Raw genomic sequence first — 26,141 nt, 5'->3', positions numbered from 1 at the left:
TATAGGTTACGTAAGAATGGAACCTGTCACTGGAAAATATCCCGGAGAATTAGTTGCTTGTTCACCGTTCGACCATGTACTGTTGTTTCTAACTACAGTATACTTGAAGCAAGGCCAATTGAGTATTCGTACCCCACGTTATTAGGAGTAACGGTGAGTCGAACAGCAACATAACCAAACTGACCGCTAAGGATTCAGTTCTGCAAGTGTGCTATTTGAATATCTGAATGACTATTTATGCATTCCACATTCTAACTCCTTCTCGATGAATACAAAAATCGTATGGACGTTATACTGAGATGCCAGGTCATCCGTCTTTTTCGAGCTCTTTCAAAAAGAGGCCCTCAAAAAAGCATGAAGTAGGCACGATACAAATTAAAAGTTGCACTTGAACACTAAAAAAAAAAGCGCACTTGTCGAGGAGTACAGCATGAATGAATGAGTAACACCTAATATGTGAATATCTGAAATTTGATCTTAAATGAATGATCAGTTCTTTCGATGGTGCTTTTATTTGATCTGAAAAAGCGTCTAAGAATAACAACCATAGCATGCGTTTTCATAGCGTTCTGCTCTCCGCTGCGACAGCCATCAGATTTGACTTGACAAATTCCGCCTGTGCAGGCTTACATGATCCTATCTGTGCTACTGTTTTATGGGGGTTTGCTCGAAATGGAACGTTTTTGGGTCACTCCACGTTTATTGGCTCTGGTTCGCGCAGGGCTCGATGTTCGTTCCAACATTGACCACTATTGCAAATAATGAGACAGCGAGCTTTTTCCTCTTTTTTCCATCACTATCGGGTACACCTGTAGGATTTAATGCACTGGTAAAGATGTGGTCTTTTCTGCGAATACTATTAGCAATGAAATTGGTAATAGCTCTTGGACCAACGATGCAATACTTCAGGAGTAATGGGTTTGATTAGTCAATGGCTAAAAATCGCCGGTTATGGTGTTTGAGTTGGGTCATATGAACATAGTTTTGCTTCTATTTTACGTTATACGCTACAGTCGCATATTTTGGTTAAGGTAATGTGTTGCCAAATTACTGTTTTCCGATGCAGTTAAAGGCTGTTTGTCCTCTAGAAGCTGGTTTTTTCTAGATCCTCGATTGGAATAGCGTCTTCTATTCAATTTTGATCAGCATTTCCCCTAACAAGAATTTTCTTTAAAATCGTTCTGCTAATGCCCTTCCAAGCCAGGAGGTATTCAAATAACAAATAATGATGTCTTTAAAAGTTCACTATTTTACTTTGAATGACTCTGATTTGCTTCAGCTTTTTTTTATTACGAGTCCGTACTCAAATATTTATTTTTTTAATACACATCTCAATAACTTTAGTGAAAAGAAAATTTGCGAACCGTTCAAGTAACACATTTGGACGCTGATGTTTGGAACCGTCGCCCCAATATTCTTTGTCTTGACAACTCAAAAGCTTTATGAGCTAAAATAAAAAGATGATTCTCCGGTATACAAAAAATATGTAAAAGTTGTCATTCAATTGGTTAGTGTGTTTCGGTCACAGAAAAATGTTCGTTGGACAGTTGTATTACGTTAAAAAAATATGCCGTATAGAATATTTCATGAACAATATGACAAACGTATCAACATCATCAGGGAACCTACTAAATACTAAAAAGACTTTTGCCAGGGAATGAGTGAAGTTGTACAATACTAAGTATCACAATATAATAGCTAGCTTTCGGAAGGCGTAAATCTAATTGTAATAGGCTGCCCAACTTATTTTTTAGTAGATATACAGAATAGTTTTTATGACCTTAAGAAATTTGTTCATTCCAAACGCCTACGATTTGTGAAAAACGGCGTTTCTCGGTACCAGTAAACTTAATTACCTTTCCATATTGTCCTTCTTTGAATAGCGTGCAGTAGTTGAATAAGAAACATTCACCCGATTTGACCCATCCCGATATATCAGTGTCTGGTATTATAATCCCTTCCAGTTGCACTGGTGATTGGTAATATTTGCGTAATTCTTCCGCATCTTGGAAATTAGCAGTTAGTCTCTGGCTATGCTCATAATCATATTCCCACGAGGCTTTTTTACAAACGTTAAGACCTCCATTTAGCCATAGCAATGATCCATCTTTGTCTGTGTGGGACAGCTGCACAGAACATATTTGGTAAAATTCGCCAGTGGTTTCCTTTGAGATGACGTTCCCCAGTTGACCGATATTTGACGCATCCACAGGATAGAATGTAAAAGGGTTGTTTGACAATAACGCACCTAGCCAAAACCAATCTTTATCACCGTGGAAGTATTCCGCAATTGGAGAGAATTGTAAGGCCAAAGAAGTAAGCATACTGAAGAGGTGCCTACCTTTATCCAATATTACCAGGCCGCTTTCCAGATGATGCTTATACTTCTTAATCAGCATGTTTTCTAGCACTTGGACAACCGTTGGATCCTTTATGTGATTAACAATCCTGTCATGTACAGTTGATTCATCCGTCAAATTAAGTCCAATACACCCATATATAACTTCCTTCAGAACTTCTACTTGAGATGGTTCAAAGAGATCATCGGATATTATCCGATCCTTGAAAAATAAAACCCCGGTTCTTTGGAATTCTTCTAAGTTATAAAACGTGTCTATTGAGACGAAAGGTACAGTATCAGAATCCAGTAAGATAGGAATCTCAAAGGATGAGAAAATCAATGCCAGCCATTTGTTGGAATATGTTACGAAGTTGTCGGAATATCCCGGATTCAACATACTATGCACATTCAAAAACCATATTTCTTGAGCCGGATACTCCGGGGTGTTCTGATTCCTGGCATATTTGACTAATGATTTAATAGCGTCTTGACTTAGATCTCCGTTGTAAACAATTTCTATAGGAAAATTATTTTTGATGGATCTTAAAACCTTTAACAGTCTCAGTGTCTCATCCAACTGTACATCAGAAGCACTAATAACTATACCTCTTGAACCAGTCTGCGTTGCAGTTTGCAGCCAATTCTCCCAAAAAGACAGATCTGAATCATACTTGATGGGCCTAGAACGAATAAAATGACCGTTTCTATGGCCAAACTCTAACGCAGAGGCATGATAAATTTCACCATTCCATCTTGTATGAGTGGGCCAGAAGTTGATTTCATTTGTTTCTAATCCTCTGAAATTTAAATACGGAAATAGCCTCTTCTCAATATCTCGTAGAAGTTGAGCATCACGGTTACTAGTCTGCTGTAAACATCTAGAAAAAATATTGATTCTTGTCACTAATTGAACCACGTCCTTTCCAGGAGCCAAACTTTCTTGATTTACGCCGAAGAACCTATTCGACCATCCAGATTCAAGAGCTTCATAATAATGCAGGCAACGATCATTATTGCTATTCTGCGTCTGCACCAACGAACCCACTTGTAAATAGTAAATCAGTAACAGAACCAGTAATAGTGTAACTGATATGAAAAGCCTATTTTTCCTTATCATACTAAACAAGCAAAATAACCGGAATTTCTTTGTGAGTATCTTGTGAACATTGATTTGCAAACCACCGTACGAAAGTTTTACTCAATTGAGAACTTTTCCCTTTACCTTTCTCTTCAGCACCCCTCAGTAGTAGAATAAAGGAAAAAAATGCATTGTCATCTTCTTCTAGTGCTAGGTACTATTTACTATCTCCACCGATGCTGTGCCTCATCAGAAATTCGTCTCGGAAAAACCAAAACTATAAACAAGAACTTCCGCCTTGAAGAATCATCACAGGACCGGCGTGGCCGTCGTTTACATTTTTAACTCCATCAGCGATAGAACAACAAATAAGAATTCCCTTGGCTTTTGTGTGTTTGTGACATGCGGCACGGTCATATTCTGCGTTATAGATTCTTCCGTACAAAGGTTTTTTTCTTTTGCTGTTAAATCAGCTGATTGATCGCTATGCGCATAATTTAGGAGGTCATCGATCGATTTTGAAAAATTGAAGTACTTAAATAAACCTTCATGGTTAGGCAACAGCTGCTGGTTGAGGCAGCTGATTGAATGTTGGTTTCGGCGCTCTGAAAACTCCCGGAGACTTCCAACTGATTTCTGATGTGGTCAGCTGTTGGTTGGAATGATGATGCTCATACGCTCATATTTTTCAGCCGTATCTCTGACCAGGACGGTAGCATGGTTGCAGTGGGTTCCACTAATCAGAACACAAAACAAGCAGCCTCGAATTAGTTCATGCATTGCGAGGTACATATGATATGTTTGATGTTCAAATCGATCGACTTGTAATAAATCAATCGATATTTTACAGTATACTTGTATATCTCTTGCCATTAGGGTACTTTATTTCGTTGAACAAGAAGAAAGGGCAAGACATCGATATGTATAAAGGAATCAATGCCTTTGCCAATCCTTTGAGGACTGGGATAACACATTTTTTCTCTACCTCTATTAAAAGAACCGTCAACAAGAAGCTTACTTTTGCTACAGGTTATACTCAATTGAGAAAAATGTCTTCCGTTACTGGTTTTTACATTCCGCCAATCTCTTTCTTCGGTGAAGGTGCTCTAGAAGAAACTGCTGATTTCATCCAGAACAAGGAGTACAAAAAGGCTTTGATTGTTACCGACCCTGGTATTGCCGCTATTGGTCTCTCCGGTAGAGTCCAAAAAATGTTGGAAGAACGTGGTTTGGACGTTGCTGTCTACGACCAAACCCAACCAAACCCAAACACTGGTAACGTCCTGGACGGTTTGAAGGTTTTGAAGAAACAAGACTCTGAAATCGTTGTTTCCATCGGTGGTGGTTCTGCTCACGACAATGCTAAAGCTATTGCTCTGTTAGCTACCAACGGGGGTGACATTGGGGATTACGAAGGTCTCAACAGATCCAAGAAGGCTGCTTTGCCACTTTTTGCCATCAACACTACTGCCGGTACCGCTTCTGAAATGACCAGATTCACCATTATCTCCAACGAAGAAAAGAAGGTGAAAATGGCCATCATTGACAACAACGTCACCCCGGCTGTTGCTGTCAACGATCCATCTACCATGTTTGGTTTGCCACCTGCTTTGACTGCTGCCACTGGTCTAGATGCTTTGACTCACTGTATCGAAGCTTTTGTTTCAACTGCATCTAACCCAATAACTGATGCATGTGCTCTAAAGGGTATTGATTTGATTCAAGAAAGTTTAGTTAACGCTTACAACGACGGCTCTGACAAGAAGGCCAGAACTGATATGTGTTACGGCGAATACTTGGCAGGTATGGCTTTCAACAATGCTTCTCTAGGTTACGTCCACGCCATTGCTCATCAACTTGGTGGTTTCTACCATTTGCCTCATGGTGTTTGTAACGCTGTCTTGTTGCCTCACGTCCAGGAATTCAACATGGAATGTCCAAAAGCTAAGAAGAGATTAGGTGAAATTGCTTTGCATGTTGGTGCCTCACAAGCAATTCCAGAAGAGACCATCAAGGCTTTGCACGCCTTCAATAGAACTATGAACATCCCAAGAAACTTAAAGGATTTGGGTGTCAAGACCGAAGATTTCGGTATCTTGGCTGAAAACGCTATGAAAGATGCTTGCCACGTGACCAACCCAGTTCAATTCACCAAAGAACAAGTTGTTGCTATCTTGAAGCAAGCCTACGAATATTAAAGGATAGAAAACTAGCGTTATATATATGATCCAAGTACGTGCGCTTTCTTATTTATTTGGTTGTTTGTAATTTATTAAACTTATTTATTTACTAGCTTTAGTTTTCATTGATATCTTGAACGTTCGGCGATAATGTATATCTCTTAGCGTATACTGCCTTTTAGCGGACATTTCTCAATGAATGTGTCGTTTAGTTTACTTCTGTAATATCTTTGACGCTCGATAGTCAGGTTACGATAGATGAATAAAAACCCACTAATCTTTGGCTACTGTAAACAGTTTGAAAGTCGAAACCGAATTGTTTTCTGCAAAGATGTCTCTTCCCGTTGTATTTGCTGTCACTTCCCTTTATTGCTAAGTAATAGCCTTGGGATCTCCGTCTGCGCTAATTGAAAAGTTGGCTGCATATTTTGCACGGTAAGGTTTAGCACCATAAGGGCCTTGCCTATAAGGCATAAAACGCTCAATTATGAAATTTCAAGGGTCTGCAATAACGCAACTAGATTGATCACACCCGCGAGACTATGAAGGCGGCCAACTGTTTTGTTCTGTTATTTTTGCTCAAAAATTTACCATGGCCTGAGAATTGAATTATTCCTTGATTGTCAATACCAGCTAGTCAGAAATAGAGGGATTTCATATCTTCAATAACAGATCATTTCAATATTTCCAGCGAAACCACTGCCTGGCAAGTTGTCAAAATTTTAACCTCTTCTTTCGGTTATGCCGTTAATGATACAATTTACCATATAGGTACATATAGAAATATCACGGTTCATTATCTATTGGCCCCTCTAGTTTACCTGGAGGTATTTCCTATACAAATATTATTGACGTTATTTGAAGAGGCCATCAGTAATCATTACTACGAACCCCTAAAAAGCTGTAGCCATCTGGCAATGAGTAGCATAAACGACGCCATTAACATATAATGCTAAGGTGAACTCTTTGAACTATTTATGAATCGTTCTTAAAATGATTTGTAGGTCTAAATTCAGAAGCGGCTCAATTTATCTACGGATTGTTATAAAGTATGCATGAAAGCGTACATTTTTACGTTTAAAAAAATTATTATTACCAGACGAGAAAGACAACCAACACCGTATTGGTCTGGCTTGATGTCTTTATTCTGCTATTTGGTTGTCCCTTTCTTTGCCTTGAGCTTTAAAGCCCTCGATGTCGACTCAACATTTCCTCCGGTTGTAAAAGCTAGGAACGGTGTGACTGTTCGTCAAATAAAATGTTACTGATATTATTATAATACATTTGATTACTTCATTTACCATTATTATTTTATATCTTTTTCTATTAAGAATCAATAATGGTAATATTCACATATGAAAGGACTACTGAATATAGTTTACATATTGATTGTTGAATATATTTATATGTCTGCCTCTTTCTAAAGGTGTCATAAAAAAATCTATTTATTATTATATATTACGTATAAAGATATAATCCTTATGATAATCCGAGGTGGTATATTATCCCAGGATTAGCGAACTTAAAGAAAATAGTGAACCACTAATATAAAAGAAAAGATGCAATTTTTCGAATTCTTGCAATTCGAAGCCTTGATCGTTCTTTAATACGGTCGTACTTAAGTCTCCTTTGTTTGAACTGTGACGTTACTTAATAAAATGCATACCTGGGAAGCTCTTTTTCATTAACTTTTCTCTTGTTAGTGAAAAATTTACGATCAGGTAAAAATCTTGATCAGCGTCTTTTTCCCATATGCCCACTAAAAGTTTTAGTTAGCCATTTCTAAAAGAGAGGCAATATTTTTTGCCAAAAGACTTGTAAAGGCTTTTCGTAGTTTCCCTTATTCCTGTACATTGGCCAAAATCTCCGGTGGTCCATTGAATATTTGATGCTTTTTTTGATACTGTAACAATGAAAACCTACTGCATCGAGCTTGACCGCAGTGGGATTGCTCAGTAATATTCCACAGATATGTCTTGAACAAGCAAAAAGATGAGAATTTCTTCTAATAACGAGTAGCATTTCTGGAGTCATAAGTATCGGTACCTACCACACAATCGGCTTTATTGCCTATGAGTTTGCGACGGATTGTAAATTCAAACACTAGTATTCCTTTATTCCCCTCTTGTTGATTTCTTTAACCAACATCTCGCAAAAATATTTGAACCATATATGGATTGCTGTGGAATCCGATTATTTGCCCAGTTCAATGAATTGTTATGCATATCCTCAAAATGCTAGATGTATTATTTGTTTAATGTCAATGTGAGCATAGACCAGATGTGTGTTTAGCCCTGTTAATCTTCCAAACAATTTTTTCTTGCAGTGTGATTAAACCTTCAAAACAACTACAGTAACTCGAAACTACAAACCACGTCATCACGTCATCACTATTGTAAGGCAGATCATAACAACTTTCTCGGAATATCGTTTTGCCCTGCCATACTGTAACTTCTCATAGAAATTAATTTTGTACAGTGGTGAGCTCCTCACAAGGGCATTAATGAGCTTTATTGTCGCATATGCTTATACATTTATAGACAAAATTACTTTCTTGGTCAGTTAAACATATATATTATTTTGGAAATTCACTTTTTTAAAGCTACTATTTCGGATAATTGTTGATCAATGAAATGACAAAAAACACTTCACTCATACCTCAGCAAGTGCCTGATAGGACTCGATGGCCACCAAACAAATATTGAGACGGCAAATCAAGAGGGCGATAAGGGCCCTTGATTACGATACTATCGCTACAGAATCACATGCTATATCTCAAGTAGTACGGTCATTAATTGCTTCCACTCACACTAAAAGTGTAGCATGTTATATGAGCATGGATAAAGGAGAAGTAACAACCGGAGAAATCATCAAGAACCTATTTGATGATGGAAAAGAGGTTTTTTTGCCAAGATGCACACATACTTCCGAATCCAAGCATTTCAAATTACGGGATGACCATCATCCACATTTAATATTCCATCGAATGACTAGTTTGACAATGGTACGTGATTTGAAGCCCCAAGGTCCATATCAATTAAAGGAGCCTGAACCCCACTTTGAGGAAGCCACCAATTTGGATCTTGTTTTGGTGCCTGGGGTGGCATTTGATCTCAAAACCGGTGCAAGGATGGGCCACGGTGCTGGGTACTATGATGATTTCTTTCAACGGTATAAGATAGTACATGATGGCCATAAACCACTTCTAGTTGGGTTATGCCTTGTAGAACAAGTGACTGCGCCTATTCCTTTGGAGAAACATGATTTCCCTATGGACTGTATAGTATGTGGAGATGGATCCATACATTGGGTTAAATAGCCTTATATATATTATTATTTACATGTACAGCTACTGTATAAATATAAACAGACAATCTGGTCTATTTTTTTTCGAGATGCTCTCCCTATTGACTAGAAAATGTAGCAGTCGCTTTGACTAACGTTCTGTTGCCACTTTGGTCCATCAATTCTGCCTTTAGTTTAGTCTTGTTTCCATATTTCTCGAGATCTGTTGTTCTTACCACAACAAACTGATTGGCTAATGTGGGGAACTTGTATGAAACGCTCAGATCCTTCGTTTCTTGATTTATATTTTCTGTCCCCTTTTCCAGTCTAATGGCTTCTTTCATTAAGTCTTCAATTACTGTTGCTAGGATTCCACCATGAATTAAAAAGGGATAACCTGTTAGCTTCATACCTAAATGGTATATCCCGATAGTTTCACGTCTACTTGGACTATAATAAATTCTTGGTGGTATGGCAATCCCGCCTGGTGTATTCAATGCCTTTGACACTAACAAGTTTTTCTCTTCAGGGGCAATCACTTGTACAAATCCGGCTTCCTCTAATTGTTTCACAATAGATAAACCATTCAAACGTTGATTCAAATTTGCATGATACTTGACCACTTCATCTGCATTTTTTGGCAGAGCATCATATTTCCAATAAGCGAGAAGATCCATGAATGTCATATGTTGCGTTAAGTACCATCCCCCAAGGAAACTTCCGCCGAAAATGGTCCATGGAATCCATTTTCTTTTAGGTTTGGAGGCCGTTTTGAATACAACACCATTTGTATACCTTCTCAACTGCCCTAATATAGTTTTCTTGAACATCCTTGCTCTTCTTCCACCTTTGTCGATAGGTCTTTTTTTTTTTTTGCATTATTCATGAATCCTTAATAGTTCACAATCTGACTTCATTTTCTCTTAAGGGGCCTCATCGAAAATTTATCCTTCAGCGATATAACCAGTAAGCTTTTAACGCAAAAGTTTACAGGACACGACTAAAGAGATTCGCGAGAGCTAACCTTTGCTGTATGCAAATTTTGTATTGCTAGGAAATATGCGATAGCATGGTATAGCAGTTGGGCATAGTAAGCGTATAAAAGTGTTTAACTCAAGACGGTAGAGTTACCGAATTTGAAAGTAAATTAGACTCGAAGCCAAAGTAGCTTCGATCGTTTCAAGTTCTTCTCGTCTATCGAAATACTGAAGGAACTGTTGGTATAAACATTAGCTGTTCTTGTTTGTCTTACGTATCTAGTTCGATTGTGACCCTATAGATGTCACTGTTTATATATGTAAGCTGCTCGCTCTCATGGACCACTAGTGACGGACTCCTCGATTGTTACAGATAGTAATAACCATTCAAATTGTATGATGATCTTTGGGATTCCATTATTTCTTAATGTTATAATATTATGTATAGAGATTATACTAGAGATTCTCCTCATGGATTTAGGGATCCACAGAAAGGAATCAATAATTTTGCATAATATTATATATGATTCTGTTCCTCTTTTTATATGTTGTCATTCATTGATCCTATTACAATGTCAATCCTTGCGCTTCAGCTTCCATTAATTTCGACGACACTTTAAATCTTAACTTACTGGTCTTGTAATTTATGTCATCTTTTAACACCGTATATAATAGTAATAGATGGACAATAGTTGAATCTTGTTCCAACAGATAGCATGTCAAAAAGCTGTGAGTTGTATCTCTAACTTATTGATAATTGATATTTAGTAAGTGGTAATGGGCAAGAATAAGCAGTTGAATCCTAAAATATAAAAGAGAGGTATATAATACACACGCTGACTGGTTATTCGAAAGCCAATGGTTCAGACATGATTCCGAACATGGACAATAAATTCTCAAGTATAACTCATCTTATTGTGTGCCATTCTGGTCGATTAATAAATCTCTATGTTTATTACTGGGGTAAATTTTATAATTAGAATTATCTACTCCAATATAATCAGTATCATCTCAAGGATGTTTGCAATCACTTACTCCAACATGATTAGTATCGCGTTAGAGAATGTCCATCATCACGCACTCCAAAAAATTATTTACTCCATTTTATTCGAATAAGTGTGTATCCTTAGTTACTTATTCCAGCATGAAACATAATGATCATCAACGGTTCGTTGGGTCTCTAGTGTGTACTTACACCTCATGGCTTTTTGTAGACACAAGTTGAGTTAGACGCAGGTTATCCCATAAATTCCTGGTCTCTTGGCCCAGTTGGTTAAGGCACCGTGCTAATAACGCGGGGATCAGCGGTTCGATCCCGCTAGAGACCATTTTTTTTAAGTTCTCAAGAGAATTGAAGCGCGGAATTCAATCATTCAAAAGCCTGGACCTACCATAAACTCGTTGCGTTAATCGTCAATTCAGAAAGACCTGAATCAATAGTACCAATAGAAAATATCAGGATATAATGTCTGCAGAAAACACTAGCAGCGATTTACCAGTCAGTACCCAATTATCTTTTGAAGCCAACGTTAGCGATAAGGAAGTTAAAACGAAAAATGAGAAGTTAGTGCGTCAAACCAAACTTTTGAAAGATACTTTAGATCTGCTCTGGAATAAGACATTGGAACAGCAGGAGGTTTGTGAGCACCTCAAACAAGAAAATGATTATTTGGAAGATTATATTGGTAATTTGATGAAATCCAGTAACGTCTTAGAGAAATAGGTTTCGAAACCATTCTCAAGTGTGTCAAACCGGCGCACCATATGAACAGTCTCGCAAGCATAAACCTTCGATTTCTTTTCCTAGTGTGTTTGGCTTTTATGTTTTTCGTCTCCTATTAGGAAGTCGCCTAGTGTATGGGATGCCACAAAGAGAGCATAGAGAAACAAAAAGAAAATATAAAAAGCACCTTAAGAGAATTGTAGCGATACTGTTATTGTGGTGTGGGTTCCTTTGATGATGGTTATCACTTGTACTCGTTTAGTTTTTAATTACTATAGGAAGTTTCGAAAATAAAGGTGTCTAGACATAGTGGCAAAATGAATGTCGGTGAGAAGGTGCAACAAGATGAAAATCAAACACATCTTCCCCTAMACAAGAAATCAAATAACCTTTTTATAAAGGAAAAGGCTGTGACAGAATACAACAAACCTGATAATATAAGGCTTCGTAATTTGAACTTCAATCATAGAAAATATCTGGACGAAAAAAAAACGAAGCAATTTCCGGTTCCGGTTAACTTCGAAAAGTCTACCAGATGTGAAGTCGGTATAGGTTTAGAACCTGGGGAATTAACTGACGTTAACCTTGATTATATACCAAAATCCCCGTCTATAGAAAAAATATCAGGGCCCAACACTACCATTACACCGAAAAACATAATACATTTACAATCTGATTCAGATCTTGTTATCGAAGAATGTGATCGCGGTTATGACTGTGGCCCTTTTTATCACCTATACAACTACGAAAATAGAATCGAACCTGATGATTACGAAGCCATTATTGAAGCTATAATAACCGACGAAATTGCCGGTACATATCCGATGTTTGAACGAGAATTAGAATATCAAGAGTTGAAAGGCCTTGTTAGAAAGCGGGATTATATTTTATATTATTTGTTTTCTAAGGATTACTTGGGATTCTTTCAGCTAAAAGAGGAACGTACATTTTTTTATACTTACCCCTCRATTGCTTATACTAGCCCATTGAGATATCTGGATAACGTACCTGAAAACGACTTGTTCACTGAAGAAAATGATGAGCAGCTTCAGTCATTTGATTTCGAAAATATGTCATCTGTTAGGACTTTGGACAGCGGTGTATGGCGTTAAGTAATTTTTAGGTTTCTTATATATGCATTTAAATAATGTGTGCAATACTTTTCTTCTAACAATACTTTTCAAATATTCTAAAAACGAAAAACTTTCCCAAAACATTAATAATACAAATTAAAAAAAAAAGTTTCATAAAAACCAGCTATGTAACCTTCATTAAATAAAATTCCAATGATCTAATCACTTGCGTCCGTAATACCTTTTTCACCGATCACGTAAACACACTCTCTTTCAGGCATATCTGGAGAATCCTGTAATTTAGCGACTCTTTCATCACCACGACCTTTTCTCAACAGGATTCTTGTTGCTGAAGCATGTGCCAGGACGTGCCCACCAATCGGTTTTCTGCCATCTGCAGATGCAAATAAGGCAGAAGCACCTGGGTCGGATTGAACTTGGTTAGTCAGAAATACTGCGACGTTAAATTCTTCCGCTAATCTATTCAATTTAAAGAGATGWTGATTTAGCTTCTGCTGTCTTTCACTCAGTTCACCTCTACCACAGTAATCAACTCGAAAATTAGCCATTATTGAGTCCACAACCACCAAACGATAATCTCCAGAACTTAGTTCTTCACCCAATTGTTCTACAAGCTCCATTTGGTGTTCGCTATTCAAGGCTCTAGCATAAGAAACGTTTGCTAAGCATGATTCAGGATCAAGGTCGTAGCTTTCAGCAATCTGTTTGATTCTTTCGGGCCTAAAAGTACCTTCTGTATCAATATATGCCACTTTACCTTCACCTCCACCCATTTCCCTTGGAAGTTGTGTCGTAACGCATAAAGTGTGAGACATCTGTGTTTTACCACACCTAAACTCACCAAATACTTCAGTAATACTCATTGTCATTACTCCACCACCAAGAACAGAATCCAATTGTTTGGATCCGGTTGATAATGAAAATACACGTTGTCTAATGTCCAATTGGACAGTGGCGGGAATAAAACCCACCTGAATAATTTTACCGGCAGCTTCCTTGATTTTTTCTACTTTGACCTCACTCAGCCCTTTGATTCTACAAAGATGTCTTCGTGTTGTAGACAGAACGGTCTATCTCCAGAGGGCAATTCACTTCCCATTTAAAAGTTAGTAAAAAAAGCTACGTACACGAAAGTGTTTATTGTAACATACATTAACAGTGTAGATTCCACTTGACTTCAATTTTTGGAGATCCGAGGCATTAATACCGTAGTTTTGTAATTCATCCACGCTAAGAATATTTTTTGTTGTATCGCTATCAACTTCAGTTCCTGTAACAGACATGACTTTGGGTGATTTGTTGTTTGACTCAAAAGACCAAGATGCAGAAAGGATATGTGAAAAGTGAAGGAACGAAAAGGATACATTAGCCAAACCTGCCTTCCCTTTATACAAAAAGCTGGTACTAGGGCGGCTATTTTCGGTGTTTTGAAAATAGTGTTCTCCTGTTGTATGAGGGGAAAAGTGATGAAAAAGGAAGTACATAAAAAGAGCAATATTTTCGATATACAGTTAAAATATACTTGACTTATATTTGTTGCTATAGAATGGTAGTTCTGAAAATGAGTATTTACTATCATAGTATTATTGTTGTTATTTTCTACTAGTTGTTTCCTTGCAATTAATTCCTAGAAGCGAAGCCTTGCTTTTGGAAGTCCCAAGTATCTTCAGGAATTCTACCTCTTAAAGTTGGGGTTTCTGTACCCTTCACGTAGACATCTTCAAACAAGATAGATAGTTTAGCTTCTGGAGGAGCAGCAGCATCGGCTAATTCGACTTGTTCGTCAACGTATTTTCTAGCGGCCTTGTCGTAAGCTTTGACTTCCCCTTCAGTGGCAATACCTAAATCGACCAAATGCATCTTGAGACCAGCAATTGGGTCGTTCTTGGATCTCATGTGTTGAATTTCGTCTCTGGTTCTGTATGTGGTACCAGGGTCGGACATGGAATGGCCACCGTATCTATAGGTTTCGTATTCCAAAACAAGAGGACCCTTACCAGATAAACACCAGTCCTTGGCAAACTTGGATGCTTGGTAGACGGCTAAAATATCCATACCATTGACTTTCAAACCTGGGATGTATTGACCACGCTTGAAATATTCGGTCATGGCAGATGATCTTGCGGCAGAAGTACCCATACCGTACTTATTGTTCTCACAACAAAACACAACAGGCAAGTTCCATAACTTGGCCATATTGAAAGACTCAAAGACTTGGCCTTGGTTGGAGGCACCATCACCATACAAAGTGAAAGAGCAGGCGTCTTCGTTCTTGTACTGGTGAGCAAATGCTAAACCTGCACCCAAAGGAACTTGAGCACCCACGATACCGTTACCACCGTAGAACCCTGGAGCATAAAGATGCATGGAGCCACCTTTACCAAAGGAGACACCGGCTCTTCTGCCCAGTAACTCAGCCAGGACGGCTTTCACTGAGGCGCCTCTCATGAAGGTGAAACCATGACATCTATAGGATGTAATGATGGTGTCCAGTTTTGTGATGGCGTTCTCAATACCGACGGCAATAGCTTCTTGACCGACAGACAAGTGGCAGAAACCTCTGATTTTCTTGGCCTTGTACAAGGCGTCGCAAGCCATCTCCATTCTTCTGATGATGACCATATCTTTATACATTTGCAATAAAGTGGCTTTGGAAGTCTCGTAGGACAAGTCTGGAGGGTCCAGCATGTACGATTCAAAAGAGGACTCGGGCAACTCGATTTGCACAGTGTCCGTGCCCTCAATTTCTTCAGGTGCTTTTTTATCGTTTGTCTTTAAAGTTGCCATAGTACGAACATGGCTTAATCTGGTGGAAGTGTACAGGACACTTCTCAGCCCACGGGCCAATTGCGATGGTTGGCGTTTGAATGAAGCAGCAAGCATTGGCACAAACGTCTCCCTTGTTATTGCTCTATATGTACTTGTAAAGCTTCAGACGTAGCGAGAGTAAAACTTTTGCTGATATGAGAGTGGAGTTGTTTCTTGTTATACCAAAGGGGATTATGTCGGGAGTCATGATGCGACGCTCACCCGGGTAGCGAGGAGAGGTGGTTGAATCAGAAGAGAGGTAAATATACACGTCAAAAGATATAATTCAAGTAACACACTCATACACACACAACACAGCCACGCGTGCATGCGTGAGTGCGTGAGTGCGTGTGCAAGTTGCTGTTATATACATATATAGATATAGATATATAATGGTAATAATGAACTATAGATTATTACACCCCCATTTCTTTTTTTCTTTTTTAATAGTTTTTCTTTACATTTATCGGAATACTTACTTTGGTGCTTCACCCTCAGTGGCAGCAGCAGGCTGCTGCTGCTGTTGTTGCTGTTGGTCTTCAGCCTGGCCTGATTCGGACATGTCTGAAGTCCATAAAGTCAAATTGTCCCTTAACAGTTGCATGATCAGTGTGCTATCTTTGTATGATTCTTCGGATAGAGTGTCCAACTCGGCAATAGCGTCGTCGAAGGCTTGTTTGGCCAGATGACAGGCTTTGTCTGGGGAGTTTTGAATTTCGTAGTAGAAGACGGAGAAGTTAAGGGCCAAACCCAGACGGATTGGGTGGGTTGGTGGCAACTCTGTGGTAGCAATCTCAGAAGCGGTCTTGTAGGCCTCCAAAGAAGCGTTAGTGGCCTTTTCTCTGGCGTCAGTACTGGAAAACTCGGCCAAATAACGGTGGTAATCACCCTTCATCTTGTAGTAGAAGACCTTGGACTCACCGGTGGTGGCGGATGGAATCAGGTGAGAGTCTAGCACGGATAAAATGTCGTCGGAGATCTTGGTAAGTTCAGTTTCGATCTTCGAACGGTACGAGCGAATCAGCTCGACCTGGTGTTCGGACTTCTCCTTAGACTCCTCCTTCTGTTCGATAGAGGATACGATTCTCCAGGAAGCACGACGGGCACCAATAACGTTCTTGTAGGCAACGGACAACAAGTTACGTTCTTCAACGGAGAGCTCTTGGCCGGAGGAGGCTACGGCCTTCATGTTTTCGACCATTTCTTCGTAACGTTCGGCCTGTTCAGCCAACTTGGCTAAGTACACGGAATCTTCACGACTGGTTGACATTGTTATCTTGGGGTTCTTTGCTTTGCTTTGATTTTAACACTTGCTTGCGCTATCAATTTTAAGAGTAAAAAAACAGTAGGTTATTTTTATAGAAATCACACGGTTTTATGTTACACTTTGTTCCAGTTTCAGTTTCAAGGTCCAATAATAAAGAGTTCCCTTTTCCTTTTTCCTTTTTGCTGCGCGCGGACGAGCGTGTCTTTCCGCTTACCCCTGTTTTTTTTTGTTTTTTTCTTATTTTCCGCTTTTCTCTGCTTTTCGCCTCCTCTCCCCGCGCCCCGCCCACATAGAGGAAGCCCGGTTGCGGCGGCTTCCTGTTTTGGCTCCGAGCCTAGAACGGCGGCTTCCGGAAATGGGCCCTCCGCTTTCGAGAGATAGGAAGCCCGTCACGTGGCTACGCTTCCGCCCCTTTTTTTTCTTCTTGATTTCGATTTACTGGTTTATATTGTCATTTTGTATCTATATCTATATTCGTGTTTGTGTCTATGTCTATCTATTTCCGTTTTGCGCTATCAATACATAAACAGCGTGTGTTTTTCCTTATTTAGCCGACTAGTAGGCTGCAAGGTCGGTAAATATGACGTCTTGCTCCTCGAGGTAGGCGATGTAGTCTCTCCACAGCGGGTCACCGTTTTGTAAGACATTTTTGTTACCGACCACAATCAGGCCGTGCTTGGCTCTTGTCAAGGCCACGTTCAGCCTTCTCTTATCGCGCAGGAATCCGATTTTGTTGTCGCTGTTGTTTCTGACACAGGAAAAGATTATAAAGGATTTCTCGTGGCCTTGGAAGGAATCCACGGTGGCGACATGCAGACCGTTGATGATGTTGATAACATTGTTCTGCAAGCTGCTGGCTCCTTGCGAGCCGGCCGCGTTAAATAGTTCGATTTCGTCGTATTCTTGTTCCATGGAGACTTGTTTGGGGTTGATGACTATATTTTTGGTCAAGACCTCAGATAGCAGGTCACGTTGTGCGGAGTACGGTGTCACGACACCTATCTCCTCCAGCGGGACTTTCTTGTCCAGCATTAGTATTTGGACGATCTTCACGATCTCTTGGCACTCGTGTCTGTTTTCGTACGTGAATCCGACTATGTCTCTTTGTGTGCTTCTCACTCTGCTCTCAGGCCCCAGATCGCATTGGTAGAAGAACAGAGGATGCTCCACGCCAGGCCATGCCTTTTGTTGCTCCGTGACACCGTTCCTTAATTCGCCGTTGTAGATTTTCTTTATGGGGAACTCGCTGATCTTTGGGTGCATTCTGTACTGAGTGTCCAACATTAGTGGCTTTTTGTATGTGCCGTTCGACAGGACTCTTTCAAATAGCGAGGCTTCCAATTGTGGGATGTTGCTGAAGCTTGACAATTGCTTTTCGTCACCAACAAAGACAAAGTTCCTTATGCCCGGTAATGACAGTGGAACTAATGTGGAGGCCTCTGAGGATTGTGTGGACTCATCCATAATCACCACGGGACATTCCTTGATAACTTTCAGTTCGCGCCCACCTGCAGCGATATTAGTTGTGAAAATGATTTGTGATAAGGATACAATCTTATTGGTAATACGAGTCTTTTCTTTGTAATATTTGGTATCTTCAGATTTAGAAATCATTTCGCCCCTGCGGGCTCTGTTTGCCACCAATTTCATGTCTGGAGAAAGGTTTTTGTACACTATATTGTGAAGACAGATACCGCCCAGTGGATGATCTTCACCATATTGTTGCTCCTTTTTTTTTGATAAGATTCTCAAGATCTTGATCTGAGGCCTATTTTCCAGGATCTTCTCTGCAATGTTATCAATGGCAATATTGGATGCGGCAACACACAATATTGGGAATGCATGGAACCTTTCAATCACTTGAATGATTATCTCCTCAATTGTAGACGTTTTACCCGTACCAGGTGGGCCTTGTAATATAGTGATACTATTGTTTAAAACATGCTCCACTGCTGTTTTTTGAGATTGGTTTAACTTGTCGCTTGAAAATTTCAATCTATTATCAAAATATATCTGTTTAATAGGCTTCTGCCCCAACAGCAGATCAATGAATTTCGGATTGGTAATACGCGTCATAGCGAACAAGATTCTGCTCGTTTGTGCAGACGTTGGTAAGAGCTTGAACTGGGATGATCCGTTCTTCGTTGGCAGCCCCAAATTATTCCATGAAAATAGCTCTGCCAACAACACATATTTACCTCTTTGAATAGAAAGTTCTTTGATGAAGATATACCACATCTGTTGTTCATCCTGGGTGCAGAAGAAAAAGGGCTGCCTCTCATTGAATGCTGGCCTACCGAGTGCAAGCAAATTAGGAGGTAGTAATTTTTCTAATTCGGGATTGTTGTTTTTGTCAACATTGATAATGAAGGCTGTTTCCCTTTCATTACGAGGCCACAATATGCTAAAGTTCTGCATGAAATCGTTCTCTAATTTCTGTTCCAAGAACAGGGCGTACGAATAATCATTTAAGTACGTGTTCAAGTCTGGATATGACAACGTGGGCTTGAAGGCATTATATTTGGTCAGCGGTTCACCTTCCTCATAAATGAGTCCGCTGTTTTTGGTCTTTTCGATATCTTTATCTTGATATAGATTTGTCTCGGATTTTTTGGGGCTTACTTGAGAGACGGATTTTTCCTTTGATGCAGAGCCCACTTTTTTATTGTCAACCTTCTTTTGCTGGTTTCGCATTTTGTTATTCGCATTAACCTTCTCCGTTGGGCAAACACTCGATTCCCTAGAAGAATCACCATCAGAACCAATTGTCCATTTACTGTTGGTTTTATCTGGCTTATTGTTTGGTTTCTTGGTTACTGTGCTTCTCTTGCCATTTAAATTAAGCTTACTTTGTTGTGCATCTGCGTTACCCTTAATATTTTTTTTGATCTTTTGATTTTGATCTGCTTTGAGTTTACTCTTTTTCAGAGTAGTTTTGTTTGCAGCTTCAGTTATAGCATTCAGAATTTTAGGTTGTGGTTCTTGAGCCTTCTCAACTGGTTTAACTTTGCTTTTTGAATCCAATTTTGCCTTAGCTTGGTTACTGACCTTCTTTTTGGCTTCTGAAATAGCCTCAATTTGAGCGATATCTCTTTTCACTTCATTTTCATTATTTTTCTTGTTTTTTGACGTGTTCTCTTTCTCCCTTTTCACTTCATTTTCACTCTTTTTGTTGGTTTTTGTTCTATTCTCTTTCCCTTTTTTCCCATTCAACGAGCCAGGATTGTTCTTTTTGGCCTCTGATTTGTTTGCTTTTGCACGATTGGAGAAGGACACTGCAATATTTGAATCGCTTTCCACTGCTTTGAAACCTTTGAAGTTTTTTAAACTTGAATTACTAGAACTTTGAATAATACTATTTTCTTTCTTCACTTGGTAGGCGATTCTACTGATTTTGTCTTCGAAAGTTTCTTTTTTATCTTTCTTGAACTTACCAGCCTTTTCGCCCTTTTTCCCTCTACTAACTCTTCGTCCTCCCTTTTTGCTAGGTTTCCTAGTGCTATTCGGTGTCTCGTTAAGCCCCAAATAGATATACAAAAATCTTCCACTCTTTTCAGAAATGAAGCCTTTACTTTTGTCTGATTTTGGTAGGCATTTGTCACATAACACTTCTCCTGTGCGGTTTACATTCAGGCGAGACTCTTCTCCACAGATATCACAACAACAATCTCTAACCTTCACATACTTCTCCCAGAACTTTAATATGGAGCCATTTTGTAATGAATAGCTAGTTGCTGGACGCTCTGTTTCTGAATAGTCCTTTCGAAAACAAGAATTACAAAGTAAAATCATATCCTCACCCCCAAACCTAATGATTTGAAGTTGGTGTATGTTTGTATCCTGACATTCTTCACAGCAGATGTCCTCGCCACTAGAAATTTTAAATACTGTCTTATGTCTGGTAATTGAGAGATGCTTCATCATCTGCTCTGCATTTAAAGCTTGATTACATGTTCTGCACTGGAAATCCATGGTGTGCTATTTCTCAATTAAACTTATCTGCTAAAACGTTGAAGCAGTACTAAATATTTATATTTTCTAAGCGTCACCTACATCTTACCTCTTTGTTTTGGATATCTTCAAGCTTTAAACTGTTATTCAATTGGGCAGACATTACCCGAACATGAGCAAAAATAAGTAAATACCAGTGTTGATGAAGTACTCTATTTATCAGGATATTATTGGCTTGGACATGGCCGATTAATACTATCAATCAATCAACAACCACAGTCACCATGATGTTACTAAGATCCGTGTTTATCTAGTGAAACTGTTTGCGCCTCAATTCAACTCGCTTTCTGGGAGACCACCTTTCTTTATGTAACCACAACTGCTAAAGGGAAGTAGTAAATGGATCTATAATAGAGTATGGACACTGCTAGCAGATTTGTTTTTTGCTGTATACTTACCTAAAGTATCTACAGTCATCCGGTGCTACCGATGTCACTGTAGCTTAAATCCTAGTTCGGGTAAATATAGTCTTTAAAGAGCAAGACGAGATTGAAAACAAGACTTGCGGTTGTGATTTTCATGTTAACGTCCCTAAGCTTTCAATCTTTAGTAAATCAGCAGAATGAGTGACTATGATTATAGCAAGTCATGGTCATAAATTCAAACCAACTTAATATTGGCGGTGTCTCTGAACTCAGTACGGCACTTGACACCATCTTTTCTTTAGGGTGAAGTGCTATTTGCTTGTTATTGCAACCTTAAAACCAACATGTTAGGGTGCTGCTCTTTCCGAGTGTCTAGCATTATAGAATACTGCTTTGGACCAGTTCCAAAATTCTCGTTTACCTCCGTGACAAGACGGGTGCACAAAAGGGGAATATAAAAGTTCCCAGGTCCCATTTTGATTTACACTGCCAAATGAATAACAAGTAGCGCAATCTTGCCACCTTACTGAGGAATGAATTGGGTACAATACCTTCACTATTTATGCGACGTGACTCATGGCCTATATCTACTATTAGTCACGATTTACAGTACTACTTTTTTTCTGGATTTCCGAGAGAGCTTTTTTCTGGATTTTACTTTACATAAGGGGAAAGAAAGTTAACTAACTGATTTAGTCTGCTTTTGGAGAAATCATTTTTAATTTGATACTTGTGATCATTATTATTTTCTCAGTGAGACCAGAAAATTTGATAATTACAATGTCTACCTTTTCTGCTTCTGATTTCAATTCAAAAAGATACTCCTCTTCAAGACCTTCCTACCCTTCTGAATTCTACAAGATAGTAGATGAATACCACGAAGGTGATAGAAAACTACTCGTTGATGTCGGATGTGGTCCAGGCACTGCTACTCTGCAAATGGTCGAGGAATTAAAACCGTTCAACCGAATCATTGGAAGTGATCTTTCTGCCACAATGATTAAAACTGCCAATGCTATAAGGGAAGATAATCCCAACATATACAAGAACGTTTCATTTGAAATCTCTCCCAGTGATAGTTTTGAATTTTTGGGCACTGATTCAGCTGACAAGCAAAAGATTGACATGATTACCGCGGTGGAATGTGCCCATTGGTTTGATTTCGACAAATTTCAAAGATCTGTCCATGCCAATTTGAGAGAAGACGGGACAATTGCTATTTGGGGGTACGCAGACCCCATCTTTCCGGACTATCCTGAATTTGACGATTTGATGGATGATGTTCCATATGGCAAGGAAACCCTAGGCCCTTACTGGGAACAACCAGGTAGATCACGCCTCCGCAACATGCTGAAAGACTTCACCCTGGATCCGAAGCTTTTCCGTCATATTCAAGTGTCATATTTTTATGCAACAGACATGAGAGACTTGGAAAAATTTCGCCAACATAAAGAAAAACCACTCTTAATAAGAAAGCAAATCACTTTGCTGGAGTTTGCAGAATACGTCAGAACCTGGAGTGCTTACCACCAATGGAAGCAGGATCCGAAGAACGAAGGTAAACAGGATATCGCGGACTGGTTTATTGAGGAATCGTTGAGAAGAAGACCGGAACTTACTGCTAATACCAAGATTGAAGTTGTTTGGAACACTTTTTATAAGCTCGGTAAAAGGATCTAGTCGTCTCGGCCAATGAGCGGCTCGCCCGTTGAAGTTTAGTAAGAACCCGCTTTCTGATTGGCAGAGCCCGCGACGTTAATTATTTCACAGATTCTTGGAAAGGTACTATATCAAACTGGTGAAATATTTATTCTACATAGATTATAAGAAATACATCTATTGATTTTTTGTGGTAGTTCCAAAGGCCGTAGATAACAATTGCTTCCACTGGTAGAGGTACTATTGTTTCTGGGTTCTACTCTAAATATTTTTTTTTCATTGACATACAGTTTCGTTATTTATCAGTCCTTTTCCCTTCAAGCTAAATGACCGTAATAGAAATAACAAACCAGGACCAATTCACTCAATTAACCACTATAAATACTGTCAATAAGCTCATTGTTCTATATTTTCAAACTCAATGGGCCGAGCCATGTAGAAGCATGAGCCAGGTGCTCGAAGCCATCAGTGAAGAAGTTAGCCAAGAGAATGTGCGGTTTTTGTCAATAGATGCAGACAAGCATACTGAAATATCAGACCTTTTCGAAATAGCAGCTGTACCATATTTTATCTTCATTCAAAACGGCACTATCGTGAAAGAAATATCAGGGGCGGATCCAAAGGAGTTTGTGAAAAGTTTAGAGACTCTCTCCAATGGTTCCGCCTCAATATCCAACAATGTTAGTGGACCCAGATCCACTTCAGATGTAGAAAACAGTGGGTCTTCTGATGACGAAGACGAAGAGACGGAAGAAGAAATAAACGCGAGGTTAGCGAAGCTAGTACAGGCGGCGCCTGTAATGCTCTTCATGAAGGGAAGCCCATCGGAACCTAAATGCGGGTTTTCTAGACAATTGGTGGGTATCCTAAGAGAACATCAAATAAGATTTGGATTTTTCGATATACTGAGAGATGACAACGTTAGACAGAGCTTGAAGAAGTTTTCCGATTGGCCCACATTCCCTCAGTTGTATATTAACGGGGAATTTCAAGGTGGTTTGGATATTATCAAGGAATCCATAGAAGAAGATCCTGAATTTTTCCAACATGCCCTTCAGTAGGAATAATTTCCTTTCGTAACGTTAAATTTATCCATACGGATGTATATATGTATATATATATATATATTTGTTTATTTATTCTATGGTGTAACATGCATAAATTAATAGATAATGCCTGAATATTCCCAACCAATCTTGCACAACTGATAATCAGAGCATCTCTAGATCAGAATCTGAAAGTGACTCGTTAACCACTGAGGCAATGCGTGGTTGTCTTTGGGATAGCATTTCATAAAGAGATTCATCCTCGTCACTTCTTCCAAATGTATCGTCGCCAGTTTTATTGTTATCATTATCGCTATCCACAATAGGATCATCATTAAACGACACGTCTTCACTTTCGGAACCTCTATCCGTCATCATTACATTTTTTTCGTACCGTTCAATCAAAATACGAAGTTTTGTATCGCTTCGCTTTTTCTGATTTTCTATATAATCAGAATTACTATAATCGCTATCCATCAATGGTTCTAGCCCGTCTTCTACAGATAGAGACTCAATAGGTCCGCCTATGCGATCAATTATATCGATGTCTTCTTCAATTTGCATTGTATCTTGGAACTCCTCCAATGTTTGTTTTAGCTCCACAGAGTCAGTCGGAAGATTTTTTAAATAATATAGCATGGAGTTCTTTTTATAACTTTGTGACTTCCTGATCAAAGGTGCGTAATAGCCAAGCTGTAGCGCTATATCTCTGAATGAATGCACTGTATTATATTTGTAGAGATTAACATTCATCCAATCCTTGGCTTGGACCCTGAATGAATTTTGTAATTTTCTAACTTTCCACTCTCTCGGAAAATAAACTGTCCCATGATTGTGACTCTCCTTGGCAATATTCCGAAAAGTTTTTCGTACTTTCCGTAAACCGTACTCATTTGATTCCGGTAAACTATTCATTGTTTCACACTCACTTAAACAATTCACGATTGATAACGCGTCAGAAATATTAAAATTGCCCTTATTAAATGTACCATAATTTTCTAGAATACCCATCTTGTAATCCTGATTTGATAACAAACCATTGGCACTACTGAAAAGAGTGTTAATCATTTCATTATCATCGCTCGTGCTATGTGAACCGTGAATCACCTTTCCAATAGCATGAAAATATGAAATGGTGGATTCTCGTGTCGAGATTGGTAGCTCCCCGCCTGAGGTCACCCAAAACTGAAGTGTAGTTATTGCTGACCTAATATCGCCCGTTTCTTGGGCAATGTGGCTTATGACTTCTTCTCTTTTACTCCATTTATTATTTTTCTTTAACAGGGCCATGTTGTCAACGCAGATAAGTTTCAGATACTTTTTCAATAAAGTGCTATTAATCGGATTAAATTTTATTCTTTTCAATTTTGAATGCATCAGTATTTCTTTGTTCATAACCGTTTCAGCACTAAATGTATAATCAATACCAAACGTACGATAATTATTATCACTCTCTGGAATTTCACATTCAGTTAGGCATATAACAAGAGGAGGTAGTAAAGGTTCTGAACTATATAACCACTGTAAAATAAGTTGCTGGAAGCGATTTCTGGTGTCGCTATGAAACACATTCGGCAGATCTTCAATAAGTATTAACGATAAGTTAGACATTACAAGGTATCTCGCACTCTTCAAAAACTCACTGAAACTTTCCATCTGAGGAACATCGTTGATTATGCAATCTCCCCTGTACTCAGTTACAACAGAATGATTCCTGGTACTTCGAAGAGATGTTATGTTGCTTTCTCGTCTATATTTAGGAACTAAAACTTTTGAGAGTTCCTTTACGATTGTACTTTTAGAGCATCCACTAGGACCGGAAAGCAACAGGATCCTATGTTTGGCATCAGGCAAAAACATAGCCTCTAAAGCTTCTCGTACATCCTGAAGCTTCCTTTTATGGATAGCCACCTGTTCCAGATTTGTTGGCTTGTATTTTTCATACCATTGTTTATCATTATAATTATTAACGTCTGGGGAGTCAGTTACTGCTTCTCGCTTAATACTGAATTCATTTTCTGTACTTCTAGCCCTACGCACTGGCGAAGTCGGTCTAGATGAGCTCCATTTTGTGATTTGCGAACCCAACGAGCTGAGACTGTACTGTAGTGAAGGGCGTTTATTCAAATTCGTGCTATCCATATCATTCGGATACAGATAACTATGACAAGGTGTCGGCTTTAGATCATTTGCATTGAGCTCACTTTTAGTGCTTACATATAAGATATCATTATACTTAAACATTATGAATGATCTACTAAATAACATCGCATTGTACGAAAATATTGAAAATTTATGCTATTAATG

At 38.9% G+C, this 26,141-nt stretch overlaps 12 protein-coding genes and 1 non-coding gene across 13 annotated transcripts; 6 read left to right on the top strand and 7 right to left on the bottom strand.

The window, feature by feature from the left end:
- Positions 1-1,781: 1,781 nt before the first annotated feature.
- Positions 1,782-3,458, bottom strand: MNT2 (alpha-1,3-mannosyltransferase MNT2; the record flags this gene model as incomplete). Its single annotated transcript, XM_018364776.1, has 1 exon — positions 1,782-3,458. The coding sequence occupies one exon, from the start codon at positions 3,456-3,458 to the stop codon at positions 1,782-1,784; it is 1,677 nt and encodes a 558-aa protein (XP_018222848.1).
- A 758-nt stretch (positions 3,459-4,216) lies between these two features.
- On the top strand, positions 4,217-5,617 carry ADH4 (alcohol dehydrogenase ADH4; the record flags this gene model as incomplete). The annotated part of the gene is made up of 1 exon (XM_018364775.1): positions 4,217-5,617. The coding sequence occupies one exon, from the start codon at positions 4,217-4,219 to the stop codon at positions 5,615-5,617; it is 1,401 nt and encodes a 466-aa protein (XP_018222847.1).
- A 2,665-nt stretch (positions 5,618-8,282) lies between these two features.
- Positions 8,283-8,918, top strand: FAU1 (5-formyltetrahydrofolate cyclo-ligase; the record flags this gene model as incomplete). The annotated part of the gene is made up of 1 exon (XM_018364774.1): positions 8,283-8,918. One exon carries the CDS (start codon positions 8,283-8,285, stop codon positions 8,916-8,918), a length of 636 nt encoding a protein of 211 aa, XP_018222846.1.
- An 85-nt stretch (positions 8,919-9,003) lies between these two features.
- Positions 9,004-9,714, bottom strand: FMP10 (Fmp10p; the record flags this gene model as incomplete). The annotated part of the gene is made up of 1 exon (XM_018364773.1): positions 9,004-9,714. The coding sequence occupies one exon, from the start codon at positions 9,712-9,714 to the stop codon at positions 9,004-9,006; it is 711 nt and encodes a 236-aa protein (XP_018222845.1).
- A 1,401-nt stretch (positions 9,715-11,115) lies between these two features.
- DI49_1591 lies at positions 11,116-11,189 on the top strand. Its single transcript has one exon. It is a non-coding gene; the product is annotated as a tRNA-Ile (tRNA).
- Positions 11,190-11,326: 137 nt separating this feature from the next.
- On the top strand, positions 11,327-11,584 carry SLO1 (Slo1p; the record flags this gene model as incomplete). Its single annotated transcript, XM_018364772.1, has 1 exon — positions 11,327-11,584. One exon carries the CDS (start codon positions 11,327-11,329, stop codon positions 11,582-11,584), a length of 258 nt encoding a protein of 85 aa, XP_018222844.1.
- Positions 11,585-11,901: 317 nt separating this feature from the next.
- ISC10 (Isc10p) lies at positions 11,902-12,696 on the top strand (the record flags this gene model as incomplete). Its single annotated transcript, XM_018364771.1, has 1 exon — positions 11,902-12,696. One exon carries the CDS (start codon positions 11,902-11,904, stop codon positions 12,694-12,696), a length of 795 nt encoding a protein of 264 aa, XP_018222843.1.
- Positions 12,697-12,875: 179 nt separating this feature from the next.
- Positions 12,876-13,547, bottom strand: DMC1 (recombinase DMC1; the record flags this gene model as incomplete). Its single annotated transcript, XM_018364770.1, has 1 exon — positions 12,876-13,547. The coding sequence occupies one exon, from the start codon at positions 13,545-13,547 to the stop codon at positions 12,876-12,878; it is 672 nt and encodes a 223-aa protein (XP_018222842.1).
- A 751-nt stretch (positions 13,548-14,298) lies between these two features.
- PDA1 (pyruvate dehydrogenase (acetyl-transferring) subunit E1 alpha) lies at positions 14,299-15,561 on the bottom strand (the record flags this gene model as incomplete). Its single annotated transcript, XM_018364769.1, has 1 exon — positions 14,299-15,561. One exon carries the CDS (start codon positions 15,559-15,561, stop codon positions 14,299-14,301), a length of 1,263 nt encoding a protein of 420 aa, XP_018222841.1.
- A 400-nt stretch (positions 15,562-15,961) lies between these two features.
- BMH1 (14-3-3 family protein BMH1) lies at positions 15,962-16,756 on the bottom strand (the record flags this gene model as incomplete). The annotated part of the gene is made up of 1 exon (XM_018364768.1): positions 15,962-16,756. The coding sequence occupies one exon, from the start codon at positions 16,754-16,756 to the stop codon at positions 15,962-15,964; it is 795 nt and encodes a 264-aa protein (XP_018222840.1).
- Positions 16,757-17,308: 552 nt separating this feature from the next.
- On the bottom strand, positions 17,309-20,725 carry ECM32 (RNA helicase; the record flags this gene model as incomplete). Its single annotated transcript, XM_018364767.1, has 1 exon — positions 17,309-20,725. The coding sequence occupies one exon, from the start codon at positions 20,723-20,725 to the stop codon at positions 17,309-17,311; it is 3,417 nt and encodes a 1,138-aa protein (XP_018222839.1).
- A 1,184-nt stretch (positions 20,726-21,909) lies between these two features.
- Positions 21,910-22,809, top strand: TMT1 (trans-aconitate 3-methyltransferase; the record flags this gene model as incomplete). The annotated part of the gene is made up of 1 exon (XM_018364766.1): positions 21,910-22,809. One exon carries the CDS (start codon positions 21,910-21,912, stop codon positions 22,807-22,809), a length of 900 nt encoding a protein of 299 aa, XP_018222838.1.
- A 1,190-nt stretch (positions 22,810-23,999) lies between these two features.
- On the bottom strand, positions 24,000-26,102 carry RAD24 (Rad24p; the record flags this gene model as incomplete). The annotated part of the gene is made up of 1 exon (XM_018364765.1): positions 24,000-26,102. The coding sequence occupies one exon, from the start codon at positions 26,100-26,102 to the stop codon at positions 24,000-24,002; it is 2,103 nt and encodes a 700-aa protein (XP_018222837.1).
- Positions 26,103-26,141: the final 39 nt, after the last annotated feature.

This window comes from Saccharomyces eubayanus, chromosome V (genome assembly GCF_001298625.1).
Source record: "Saccharomyces eubayanus strain FM1318 chromosome V, whole genome shotgun sequence".
Classification (NCBI taxonomy): domain Eukaryota; kingdom Fungi; phylum Ascomycota; class Saccharomycetes; order Saccharomycetales; family Saccharomycetaceae; genus Saccharomyces; species Saccharomyces eubayanus.
The sequence above is the reverse complement of the archived record's forward strand: the minus strand, read 5'-3'. Positions and strand labels throughout refer to the sequence as shown.